Source organism: Nomascus leucogenys, chromosome 3 (assembly GCF_006542625.1).
Source record: "Nomascus leucogenys isolate Asia chromosome 3, Asia_NLE_v1, whole genome shotgun sequence".
Lineage (NCBI taxonomy): Eukaryota > Metazoa > Chordata > Mammalia > Primates > Hylobatidae > Nomascus > Nomascus leucogenys.
In genome coordinates, this window is record NC_044383.1 from 64406455 (window position 1) to 64420863 (window position 14409).

The 14409-nt window shown below is 35.0% G+C and overlaps 1 protein-coding gene across 1 annotated transcript in view; it reads left to right on the plus strand.

The window, feature by feature from the left end:
• Positions 1-1225: 1225 nt before the first annotated feature.
• EYS (eyes shut homolog) overlaps positions 1226-14409 on the plus strand; it is a 1808075-nt gene continuing 1794891 nt past the window's right edge. Inside the window, 2 exon segments of the mRNA XM_030809409.1 lie at positions 1226-1973; positions 5963-6076. Coding sequence (XP_030665269.1) covers positions 1226-1973; positions 5963-6076 — 862 coding nt within the window.

The following is a 14409-nucleotide window of genomic DNA, read 5'->3' on the forward strand; positions in this document are numbered from 1 at the left end:
GTCATTCAATCTTCAATACTACCTTGTTAATTAGGTGTACTTCTCCCTGGTGTACCTATTTGAAAGTGGAGAGAATTAAATCTCAGGTTGCCTAAGGACATTAAACGAATGAATAATGTAACTGAGATCCAAAGAACACGTTTTTTTCACTAATGTCATTTACCTTTCCTCTCAAAATTTGAGTTTAATTGTGAGAATTGCAGTTTATTTGTTAATCAAGTAGTAGAGTGATTTGTACAGAGCAAACCTTCAATAATTGGTAGTTACCTTTTTTAAAAAAATAGGTCAATATATTAAACTCAGAAATCCTTTATGTTTTCTTGCCCTCTGGAACAACAGAATTGATGTGTTGACTCCTCCTTTCAGTTACTACCATTTTACTTATATTTATAATCTTTTCATTACTGCTTCTTGACTTTCTTTTCCCTCTTTATCTGGCACCTTCCACCATTCCTACAGAAGTCAATGAAGACTCATTCTAGGTTTAGTCATTTGCACAACAGAATTTTATATGGGAGTTCCCATCCTCTTGATTATCATAAAAGGAACATGATTATCACTATCAGGCATTTTAAGGCTTATTTTTATATAAAATATTACATGAAAAATATATTTAAATGATTTCTACTCTTCTATGTTTTAAAGGTGTTTTTTGAAAACTAATCAGAAGAGGAATGCTTATCTCCCAAGAAAATTGAAACCATCTGTAAAAGAATCTTGGCTGTGCTGTGTTTTGATTAGATTGAAGCTTGGTGTAAAGAGACAACACAAAAGACCGCAGTAAGTTGCTGGCTTAATTATGTCATGAAACCAGAACTTTGCAAAATGAGGTGACTATATAAAGCTTGACCAGATCAACATATCTTGATCATGTTTTTCTTGGCCTTCTTTCCCAAAGAAGGTCCCCAGCTGCTGGTGACACTATCTTTGCAGTGTAGGCTCTTATGAAATCTACAGAAAGAGCTAGCATTTTCTATATTATTAATTTAGGGAATACTTCACTGACAATATATGTCTTTTTCTGTTTAAAGGAATATTTACAACATTTGAATTCCTGTTTCTCCATCAAAGCACATTGTCATCAAAGCTACTTTGGGGACAGAAAAAAGGCCAATTCCAATTCCCAGGAATCCCTAACAACTTTGGTTGGAAATCTCCAGCAATACTTAAAACACCATTTTGCAGCAATTCTTTACGATAAACTGTAAAATACAGTTACCCGAAAATGACTGACAAATCAATCATCATTCTGAGCCTGATGGTTTTTCACAGCTCTTTCATAAATGGAAAAACATGTAGACGGCAATTGGTGGAAGAATGGCATCCACAACCCTCATCATATGTGGTAAATTGGACACTAACAGAAAACATCTGCTTGGACTTCTACAGAGATTGCTGGTTTTTGGGTGTAAACACTAAAATAGATACTTCAGGCAATCAAGCTGTTCCCCAGATTTGCCCTTTGCAAATTCAATTAGGAGATATCCTTGTAATTTCTTCTGAACCATCTCTTCAATTTCCAGAAATAAATTTGATGAATGTTTCTGAAACATCTTTCATTGACTGTGTGCAAAATACCACAACGGAAGATCAGTTACTTTTTGGTTGCAGACTAAAAGGAATGCACACTGTTAATTCTAAGTGGCTGAGTGTTGGGACACATTATTTTATCACAGTTATGGCAAGTGGTCCATCACCTTGTCCACTGGGACTTCGACTAAATGTGACAGTGAAACAGCAGTTCTGCCAGGAATCTCTGAGTTCAGAATTTTGCTCTGGTCATGGTAAATGTCTTAGTGAAGCTTGGAGCAAGACATATAACTGCCATTGCCAGCCTCCATTTTCTGGAAAATACTGCCAGGAACTTGATGCATGTTCTTTTAAACCATGTAAAAATAATGGCAGTTGCATTAATAAAAGAGAAAATTTGGATGAGCAAGCATATGAATGTGTCTGTCACCCACCATTTACAGGTAAGATTGTTTAAAATATATAATTTTATTAAAATAGAGAAACACAGTGTATTTATAAACTGTTACTTAACAGAAATCAAACTACATTTTAAACGCGGTGGCTCATGCCTATAATCCCAGCACTTTGGGAGGCCGAGGCGGGTGGATCACGAGGTCAGGAGATTGAGACCATCCTGGCTAACATGGTGAAACCCCGTCTCTACTAAAAATACAAAAAAAAAATTAGCTGGGCATGGTGGCATGTGCCTGTACTCCCAGCTACTCAGGAGGCTGAGGCAGGAGAATGGTGTGAACCCAGGAGGTGGAGCTTGCAGTGAGCCGAGATAGTGCCCCTGCAGTTCGGCCTGGGCAAAAGAGCGAGACTCTGTCTCAAAAAAGATAAAAATAAATAAATAAATAAATAAAAAAAATAAAAAATTTAATAGATTCCTTAAATTTGGCTAAATATAGATTCTGGACATATATAAATCCTATCAGGGATCCTCCAAAATAAGCTTTTTGCTTAACTGAAAGAGGGCTCTTAGAAATATGTTTAATAGTGAAATATCTATATTTACATCTTTCCCAACATCCATTCTTAATGTCTCATACATTAAAACATAAGATTATCAGAATAATATAAAAGATTTTAGTAACCGAATGAATTCCCAAGATTATGGTATTTAGATAGGTGATAACTTGAAAATGAAGTACACATCTCAGTAGAGGAAGTTAGGGAACTATGGTTGAAGGGAAGTCATTGAAGCTGCTTGGCAGAATTGGAAAGGAACAGATAATTGTGAGCCAAGAGCAATGTTTTAAATGGATGTTGGTATGGCATCCAAGTGGTGATTTATAGGTGATAGTGACAAGAATGGAAAGAAGTTATAATTAATAACGGGTTGTAATAAGCTCAATAAGAGGCAATAATCAGAAAAGGTTGTAAAAAGATGTTTGGTGAGTAATTAAGCCAGAGGAAAAGCAATCTAAAAAAAAATGTAAATGATGCTGCCTGAGGCTAAAATGAAGTTTGAAGGGAATAAAATTCTCTCTACTTGAGAATACAGTAGAGGAATCTGGGGTCATCGGAGGAAATTGAGGAGAAAGATTGAAAAAATGTAGGGAACATTTAAAGCTTGGAAACTTGTGAAAGAATTTATTTGAGGGCTTGACAGACCTGGCATGGAGAGTTACAAGTGAAATAAGACCACGATGATCTAACAGAGAAATATTTGACACAGCTGATAATAATAGCATAGGAAAACAGCAGATTGGTATGTATTTTGGTCATAAAAGAGGAAGGAAGGTTAGAGCAGAGATATGTCTAGAGCAGATCACCTGCAGGGATTTAACTGTAATTTTGTTAGGCAGGCTTTAGGGGGATTCCTTCTCCCCTGTGCCTGAGGCTGACTCCACTGGAGCCAAGTTTAAAGAGGCTGTGTGATAAGATGTAACGGGAGCCGACTTGAAGGCGGCCCACGCCTGTAATCCCAGAGCTTTGGGAGGCCGAGGCGGGCGGATCACCTGAGGTAAGGAGTTCAAGATCAGCCTGGCCAACATGGTGAAACCCCGTCTCTACAAAAATACAAAAATTAGCCGGGCATAATGGCGGGTGCCTGTAATCCCAGCTACTCGGGAGGCTGAGGCGGAAGAATCCCTTGAACCAGGAGGTAGAGTTTGTAGTGAGCTGAGATCGTGCCGTTGCACTCCAGCCTGGGTGATGAAGCGAGACTCTGTCTCAAAAAATAAAATAAAATAAAAAGATGTAATAGAAGACCTCAATAAGCCATTGTAGGCTGTAAAATTCACCTAATCCAATCTTTCAAATAGTCATTTTGAAATCGATAGCTCAGTACCAAGATCATTATAGAAGTTAATACCAATAATAGCCACTGAATATATTGTCTCTATAACGTGGATCAAATTCTCATTTGACTGTACTGGCATTGGTGATAGAAGGTGCAAGTTATACCTCTTCTTTCCGCTGGGGTATATCAGGTGATTAAAGTTAAGGCAGGCTAGAGAAAATGTGAAAACACTCAAATTGCTGATTTGGAGTGAAAGATAAAGAAATTTAATAGACAGTCTTTAAAGCATCCATTTTCACCTGTCCAAAGAGTTTTAAAGAATATTTGGCCAGAAAATTTCTACCATTGTCAGAATATTAATTTGCATTATGCATTCATAGTTCATGGGATATTATTTTAGTGGTTTTATTATAACTGCATAGAATGGTTTGCTTCCTACTCGATTTCCTTCCTTCCCTTCCTTCCTTCCTTCCTTCCTTCCTTCCTTCCTTCCTTCCTTCCTTCTTTGCTTCCTTCTCTCCTTTCTTTCTTTCTTCTTCCTTCCTTCCTTCCTTCCTTCCTTCCTTCCTTCCTTCCTTCCTTTCTCTCTCTCTCTCTTTCTTTCTGCCATAGGTGCTTTAAATCATTAAGCTTTGAGCACTATAAAATATCTAAATAATGCTTACTTATTTTTATAACATGAAGAATACTCCATTTGCCACTTTAATTATAAATAATTACTTCAATTTAAAAAATCAAAGAAGATAATGAAATATATAGAATTGTCAAAACAATCGAGAATGCTTACTGCATTAGTTTGCTAGAGCAGTCATAACAAAGTACCATAGACTGGATGGCTTAAACAGAAACTTATTTTCTCACAGTTTTAGATGCTAAAAGTCAAAGATTGGCAGATATGGTTTCTTCTGAGATCTGTTTGCTTGGTCCATAGACTGCTGTCTTCTCCTTGTGTCTTTACATTGTCATTTCTCTGTATGTATCTGTGTGTAAATGTTCTCCTCTTCAAAGCACACCAGTCACATTGGATTAGGACGCACCCCACTGACCTTATTTAACCTTAATTGCGTACTTCTCTAAAGATATTATCTGCAAATATAGATACTCTGTGATGCTGAGGTTTAGGACTTCAACATATGAATTTGGCAAGGGTGGGTGGGCACAATTTAGCTCATAAAACTCACTAAGTTTTAATTAGGGTGTGGCCTATTGAGCATTATACTGTTAATTTAATTTTTATGCTTGGAAAACCTTTTGAAACACAATGTTTTTATTTATATTTTCATTATTTATATTTTCATTACATTTAGGGTTGCTTGGAGGCAAATGAAGAAAAAAGAGTTCTGCGTTAGTGAGGCAGGGATGTCAGTATATAAGGAATTTGAAAGACATCAATGATAATGGCAAAAACTGCTCATAAATTAAATTAAGAGCTTAATTAAACTGGGAAAAAAAACCATATTGCCAAATTACATTCAGTTGGTTTGTAACAACATTTGTCCACTTGCTATGCCCTGGGATTTTCAAGGCACATTCCTCTACTAGGGTATTATAAGATGATTAAATATGCATAGAATGAGTATGTTATGGAAGGCTATGTGTATACATATATATGTGTATATATATATATACGTATATACGTATATAACTGATATAATGGGACCACAATAGTATGTGTAAGTGAGATTTGGAAAATTTGATATGCCAGCAAGTACAAAGAAGTGTTGAATTTGGAAGTTTGTGCACATATTCTGAGAATCCAGGCAGCCATTTCTCCTTTTGAATTGTTCCCTTGGCTAGGGGGTAAGTCTGAGAAACAATACACATTTGAATGTGTCATTTTGTAAATTTCACTGCAATACTATCAGTGTATGTTGAAAAACTGGTAGTTAAATGTATGAATGTTATCTATCATGAAAATACAATTAAAATTTTAAAATATTATGTAAATTAAATAAAGCTCAAATACTACTAGCCAGAAAAAATATTTGGATATTATAATCTGGGGTCAGAAGATGAAAAACTTATGTAAAATATCAAAATTAATTTTTATTTCAATTTAAATGCATCATCGTATAACATGGTTTCATAACTGAAATTACATTTGTCAGAATTTGATACTTTCATTATTAAAGAATTGAGAGAAAACTGATGGTTATAATACTGATATGCAATGTAAAAAAAAACTTTTTTTCATTGTTATAGGAAAGAATTGCTCAGAAATAATTGGCCAATATCAACCACATGTCTGTTTCCATGGAAACTGCAGCAATATTACTTCAAATAGTTTCATTTGTGAATGTGATGAGCAATTTTCAGGTAAAAAATGCATATATATATATATATACATACATATACACAAATAACTTTAATCTTGTCTATGTATTTCAAATTAAATGTGAAATATTTCCTTTATTATTGAAAAATGCAATTTTAGAAGTTATATATATACTGAACTCTTTTATAGTAAAGTTTAATAAATCAATTTGGTTAATACAATTAAATCATACTACTGCTAAATGTTTTATAGCATAAGAGTCCGAACAACAGTTCACATGCTTTTCACCATAAAATTACTTACATCTTTCTTCAGACTTGCATTTATGACTAATGAATTTGAAATTGTTCATGTCTTTATTTGACACTTCTTAACCATTAAATTTTAAATTACGGACATTTTCACTGAACACATGTTGAGGTTTCTGTTAATTTCTTTAAAAAAAGTCTGCTAAAGGAAGATATTATTAAATCTTTTTTGATATAAAATATGCAGGTAAAATATATATTTTTAAATTACACTTTAAGTTCTGGGTTACATGTGAAGGATGGGCAATTTTGTTACATAGGTATGCCATGTGCCATGGTGGTTTGCTCACCCATCAACCCGTCACCTATATTAGGTATTTCTCCTAATGCTATCCCTCCCCTAGCCCCCCACCCCCAACAGGCCCCAATGTGTGATGTTCCCCTCCCTGTGTCCATGTGTTCTCATTGTTCAACTCCCACTTATGACTGAGAACTTCCAGCGTTTGGTTTACTGATCTTGTGATAGTTTGCTGAGAATGATGCTTTCCAGCTTCATCCATGTCCCTACAAAGGACATGAAATCATCCTTTTTTTTTTTTATGGCTGCATAGCATTCCATGGTGTATATGTGCCACATTTTCTTTATCCAGTCTATCATTGATGGACATTTGGGTTGGTTCCAAGTCTTTGCTATTGTGAATTGTGCTGCAGTAAACATACGTGTGCATGTGTCTTTATCATAGAATGATTATAATCCTTTGGGTATATGCCCAGCAATGGGATTGCTGGGTCAAATGGTATTTCTAGTTTTAGATCCTTGAGGAATCACCACACTGTCTTCCACAATGGTTGATCTAATTTACACTCCCACCAACAGTGTAAAAGCATTTCTATTTTTCCATAACCTCTCTAACATCTGTTGTTTCCTGACTTTTTAATGATCACCATTCTAAATGGTGTAAGATGGTATCTCATTGTGGCTTTGATTTACATTTCTCTAATGACCAGTGATGATGAGCATTTTTTCATATACCTGTTGGCTGCATAAAGGTATTCTTTTGCGAAGTGTCTGTTCATATCCTTTGCCCATTTTTTGATGGGGTTGCTTCCATTTTTCTTGTAAATTTGTAAGTTCTTTGTAGATTCTGGATATTAGCCCTTTGTCAGATGGATAGATTGCAAAATTTTTCTCCCGTTCTGTAGGTTGCCTGTTCACTCTGATGACAATTTCTTTTGCTGTGCGGAAGCTGTTTAGTTTAGTTAGATCCCATTTGTCAATTTTGGCTTTTGTTGCCATTGCTTTTGGTGTTTCAGATATGAAGTCTTTGCCCACGCCTATGTCCTGAATGGTATTGCCCAGGTTTTCTTCTAGGAGTTTTATGATTCCAGGTCTTATGTTTAAGTCTTTGATCCATCTTGAGTTGATTTTTGTATAAGGAGTAAGGAAGGGGTCCAGTTTTAGTTTTCAGCATATGGCTGGCCAGTTTTCCCAACACCATTTCTGAAATAGGGAATCTTTTCACCATTGCTTGTGTGTGTCAGGTTTGTCGAAGATCAGATGGTGGTAGATGTGTGGTTATTTCTGAGGTCTCCATTCTGTTCCATTGGTCTATATATCTGTTGTGGTACCAGTACCATGCTGTTTTGGTTACTGTAGCCTTGTAGTAAAATTTGAAGTTAGGTAGCATGATGCCTCCAGTTTTCTTCTTTTTGCCCAGGATTGTCTTGGCTATGCGGGCTCTTTTTTGGTTCCATATGAAGTTTATAGTAGATTTTTCCAATTCTATGAAGAAAGTCAGTGGTAGCTTGATGGGGATAACATTTAATCTGTAAATTACTTTGGGCAGTAAGGCCATTTTCAAGATATTGATTCTTCCTATCCATGAGCATGGAAGGTTTTTCCATTTGTTTGTGTCTTCTCTTATTTCCTAGAGCAGTGATTTGTAGTTTTCCTTGAAGAGGTCCTTCACAAAATGAAGGCAGAAATAAAGATGTTCTTTGAAACCAATGAGAACAAAGACACAACGTACCAGAATCTCTGGGACACATTTAAAGCAGCGTGTAGAGGGAAACTTATAGCCCTAAATGCCCACAAGAGAAAGCAGGAGAGTTCTAAAATCGACACCCTAACATCACAATTAAAAGAACTAGAGAAGCAAGAGCAAACACACTCAAAAGCTAGCAGAAGGCAAGAAATAACTAAGATCAGAGCAGAACTGAAGGAAATAGAGACACCAAAAACTTTGAAAAAATCAATGAATCCAGGAGCTGGTTTTTTGAAAAGATCAACAAAATAGATAGAAAGCTAGCCAGACTACTAAAGAAGAAAAGAGAGAAGAATTAAATAGACGCAATAAAAAACGATAAAGGGGATATCACCACTGATCTCACAGAAATACAAACTACCGTCAGAGAATAGTATAAACACCTCTATGCAAATAAACTAGAAAACATAGTAGAAATGGATAAATTCCTGGACACTTACACCCTCCCAAGACTAAACCAGGAAGAATTTGAATCTCTGAATAGACCAGTAACAGGTTCTGAAATTGAGGCAATAATTAATAACCTACCAGCCAAAAAAAGTCCAGGGTCAGATGGATTCATAGCCAAATTCTACCATAAGTACAAAAAGGAGCTGGTACCATTCCTTCGGAAACTATTCTGATCAATAGAAAAAGAGGGAATCCTCCCTAATTCATTTTATGAGGCCAGCATCATCCTGATAGCAAAGCCTGGCAGAGACACAACAAAAAAAGAGAATTTTAGGTCAATGTCCCTGATGAACATTGATGCAAAAATCCTCAGTAAAATACTGGCAAGGAGAATCCAGCAGCACATCAAAAAGCTTATCTACCGTGATCAAGTCGGCTTCATACCTGAGATGCAATGCCAGTTCAACGTACGCAAATCAACAAACATCATCCATCACATAAACAGAACCAATAACAAAAAGCACATGATTATCTCAATAGATGCAGAAAAGGCCTTCGACAAAATTCAACAGCCTTTCATGCTAAAAACTCTCAATAAACTAGGTATCGATGGAACGTATCTCAACATAATAAGAGCTATTTAAGACAAACTCACAGCCAATATCATACTGAATGGGCAAAAACTGGAAGCATTCCCTTTGAAAACTGGCAGATGACAAGGGTGTCCTCTCTCACCACTCCTATTCAACATAGTGTTGGAAGTTCTGGCCAGGGCAATCAGGCAAGAGAAGGAAATAAAGGTTTTTAAATAGGAAGAGAGGAAGTCAAATTGTCTCTTTTTGCAGATGACATGATTGTATATGTAGAAAACCCCATCGTCTCAGCCCAGAATCTCCTTAAGCTGATAACGAACTTCAGCAAAGTCTCAGGATACAAAATCACTGTGCAAAAATCACAAGCATTCCTATATACCAATAACAGACAAACACAGAGCCAAATTATGAGTGAACTCCCATTCACAATTGCTGCAAAGAAAATAAAATACCTAGGAATACAACTTACAAGGGATGTGAAAGACCTCTTCAAGGATAAAATATTTTTATAGGAGTTCTATATATTACTTATTCAAAATCAGTTTGCTAGATAACATTTTCCAAGATATTCATGAAGTAAATGATTTCTATTTATTGTTCTTTAGAATGTTTGGCTAAATTTAGATACTGCAAAGTTGTCAACTCTCTCAATTTATTTCCATTATGCTCTAGTATGTAAGTTTATCCTTGAAATTTAGGAGCCCCCTCAAATGCTTCCCACAAGCCCAGCTATTCCAAAGCACTGTTATAATATTTAAAATCTTATATACTTTTGAAATCTTATTAAATTTGCTAAGTGTCTTTCTTGAATCATGGAGGAGTAAACTTCAATGCTTTATCTAAAAAATGCAACTTACTGTAATGTTCAAAACTGATTTCTTTGGTACTTAAATTTTTTTAGCTGTTTAATTAAATGTTTGAAACTGATTTGGAGCAAGATGCAGCTAAATGTAGAGCATTCTGTTACTAAAATGTCAAAGCTTCCCTGCACCCTTAGATTCATTTTCAAAGTCATTCTTTAGAGACTTAAACATTTCTAAACTTTGAATGTTGATGAAAAGAAGCAAGAAAAAAAGCACATTATGCCATGTTACAATTTTTTCAATAATAGTTTTGTCACAACAAATTAGTTCCATTACTCTATAAGTATTTAAAATTATTTGTGAATTTTGCAGCTACAATTTTTATTTTAGTTGTGTGAATATCATGACTGATTTGAAACAAAATATGAACTATGTGTGAACCACAATAATTTCCTGTATTTTCTGCTCCACATTTTTCTATATTTGATCAAAACAATGTATTATGCCACATACTTAACAAAATGTATATTTAAAATTTCACCACAGGAACCAATAACTTTATTTTTGAATATTTTTTGCTGAATTCACAAATTCCCAATGGCACTACCAATATTGTCAGATGTTTTCTCTTTGACAGAATAAACTTGCAAAACTTTATTTTAATTTAATGAATTGGAGGGAAAAAGAAAACCATTACTGGAATTAACTGATTATCAATCTGAAGTTTCTGCTTTTATTAATATGGCTCACATTTTTTTCTTTTTTTTTTTTGAGACAGAGTCTCACTGTTTCTCACCCAGGTTGGAGTGCAGTGGTGAATCTTGGCTCACTGCAACCTCTGCCGCCCAAGGTCCAGTGAGTCTCCTGTCTTACGCTTCCAAGTAGCTGGAATTAGAGGTGCATGCCACCACAGCCAGCTAATTTTTGTATTTTTAGTAGTGATGGGATTTCGCCATGTTGGCCAGGCTGGTCCCAAACTTTTGTCCTCAAGTGATTCACTTGCCTTGGCCTCCCAAAGTGCTGGAATTACAGGAGTGAGCCACCACGCCCAGCCCAAGCTGGCATTTTTTAACTGTAAGTGAAGTTTCCTACAAGCTGAGCTGACACTTTGACAACTATCACTTACTTTACTTTTTGTATGCACAGAGGAACTTGCAATAAAAAATGAGAAAAATAATTTTGGGACAGTCATTTGATCTAAATGAAAAGACATGCTTCACAGAGTGATATGTAAGAAGACCTTCTGCTTATGCACCTAGCTCATCATCAGAAGACAGTCTTCTAAAATATTTACTAACATTTTTAAAAGTAGATGCTGATGATTGCTCAACTAATGTATGCATTCTGGTTTGTATACAGTCAGTAATGTCACTAATATCCTACAGTGGATCATTAATAGTGGCACAGTTTAGGGGCAACTACATATTCATCATTGATTTTCTAGGGAAACAAATTTGAAACTTAGTTTTATTAAAAAGTAAGTATTGTAGAATAAGAAATGTTCATCAGTGCATAGTAAAATATGTAAATAGTTGTAGATTTATACCAAGGGCTGGCAAATTTTTCTTTAAAGAGTTAGATAGTAAATATTTTAGGCTTCTTGAGCCTTATGGTCTCTATCACAATGATTCAACTCTGCTATTGTAGCATGAAAGCAACCATAGACAAACATAAATGTGTGGATTTCACTATATCAATAAAACTTTGTTTACAAAAATAGGTGGAAGGTCTTATTCAGCTCCCAGCTATAGTTCACTGACCACTGTTTTGTACCACACAATAATTGACCAAACCTCTATAGCAAGAACATACAGACAATTATCTATAAACCCTGTGACAAAACTAGTAGCCTCAATTTTCCTCTCATATATAACATAGACATAACTCATAATTTCCTGTGGTTCCTACTGACCAAGCTCACTGGCAGCCCAGAAACATTGTGCTGGAAGAGTAGCATTATTAGTAGCTTCTCTGCATACCAACTGAAATAAGGAGGAATTACCTACTTTTGTCTGCTTGGGTCTTCAAAGTCCTGCAAGCTGTCTTTGAATGATTGATACAATAAAATCTGCATCTGGAAAGCATTGGAAAAGAGAGGTGTGTTATCACTGGTTATATTACCATATTATCCTCATGTTAAAAATAATTTTCTGGTTATGTATAACTCTATATCTCACACTCCTGGAAAAGATGGTGGCAGAATATAAAATACCAAGTGGTGATTTATCAAACTCATCCCTATTTGTTTTAGTGCAACCATAAATAATAGTACTTGGTTAAAACATCCAGGACAAATGACATTTTAATATTTGGAGAGAACTGAGATACTTCAGCAATATTCTGTCTTCTACCCCATGTGCATAAACTGGTGCTATCTTGAGCAAACTAGAATGATTACCCTATAAAGGTTTGGTAACTATAATAGAGTTTTTTTTTTATTATTTTTGCAATAGTTTGAGATGTACAGCCCATGCCAAACATGTACAGGAAGCGTCACATTTAAAAGATGTATAAAATATGTCTACATCTATCCATCGGATATGGCTTGACTGTGTCCCCACCCAAATCTCATCCTGAATTCGCACATGTTGTGGGAGGGACCCGGTAGGAAGTAATTGAATCATGGGGGCACGTCTTTCCCATGCTGTTCTCATGATAGTGAATAAGTATCTGGAGATCCGATGGTTGTAAAAAAAAAAGGAGTTCCCCTGCACAAGCTCTCCGTCTTTGCTTGCTGCTATCCATGTAAGATGTGACTTGCTCCTCCTTGCCTTCCACCAGGATTGTGAGGCTTCCCCAGCCACGTGGCACTGTAGGTCCATTAAACCTCTTTCTTTTGCAAATTGCCCATTCTCAGGTATGTCTTAATCAGCAGCATGAAAACGAACTAATACACCATCTGTCTCTTTATTTCATGCATATTTTCTAATATTTTATTATTGGTTTCTTCAAAACTCTTCAGAAACCAGTATATGTATATTTCTCTACCATGATCAACTGTGCATATTAATATATATTATTTGAAATATGAGTCTGGATTCATAATCAATATTATGTTCTAATGAGCCATAGTAAAACTAGAGAAAATTAATATTCCTAATGCCCTATCAACCAGTGATTATTATAAAATTAGCCATTATGTCAAGTTCTCATTGCTCTTGAATTTCATTCCAAACAGAATTTTGGAATTTATATCATTTGGAATATTATAGTTGTCATACCCAAAGCAGTTTAATAACCCACATCTAATGCAAATTTACATTAAGACTGCAAATAAATATGGTGTAGAGTGTGCCAATCATATTTCAAAACTTAAGAGCCCTTAGAAAAACAAATTCTTGATTTTTCAGATATCTCAAATATTGTGAAATGGAATATAAGTAAGAATCATTAGCCATAAGGTCAAACTTCAATTTCAAACATAAAAGTAAAATTAAGAATTAAAATATAATATAAAACCACATGAAAATGTATTCTTAATTGTAATCCCAAGTTTGAAATGTTATGTAAGATTTATGCATCCATTAGAAAGTGATTTATTCAAATTTTATAACTATAAGATTTATTGCTAAATTTTTAAATGTGTATTTTTGATCAATGCAAGGAAATGTTAAAATTATTATGCTATACATTATTAGTTAATGACACATTTTCAAGTGTGAATTTGACATAGAAACAGGTGATTGTCAGAAAAACTGTTTTTAGTTTGACTAAATTAAAGCTACGATAGCGAGACTCCGTCTCAAAAAAAAAAAAAAAAAGCTACGATAAACAAATGTAGTTTCAAGATAGGAAAGTTTATTTGTAAGGATGCTGGGATGTTTGAATCCAAGATGAGTGATGTTAAAAAGGTTTTGCAATGGCATTCAATGATGGTAACTTCAGCTACCATTTTGGACAGATAACAAGAGATCCAATCTGACTAGTAGAGAATAGTGTAAAACATTTAGTTAGCAGTTTAGATCAGAGGGTAGACAGAATATTTTCCAATGTAAAGTACATATTTCTCCATTTGTGTAATCCTCACCAGTGGGTAGAATTTGTGAAGAATAGAATTTTGCTCATGGAAAGAAAAGCAGGCAGGAGCTAAATCAGATATAACTTTCTTCATTTTTAATAATTGAACTTTAATCCTATTTTGAGACTCAATTCTGATAGAGTTTGGAAAATTAATCTCTGTCAATTTAACCCTATCTCTGACCCCCTGCCATGTAGAGAATTGAACTAGTCCTTGCTCTCATAAATGGAATTTTAAAAAATAATGAAGTTACATGAGCTGATAAGCACACATGTAT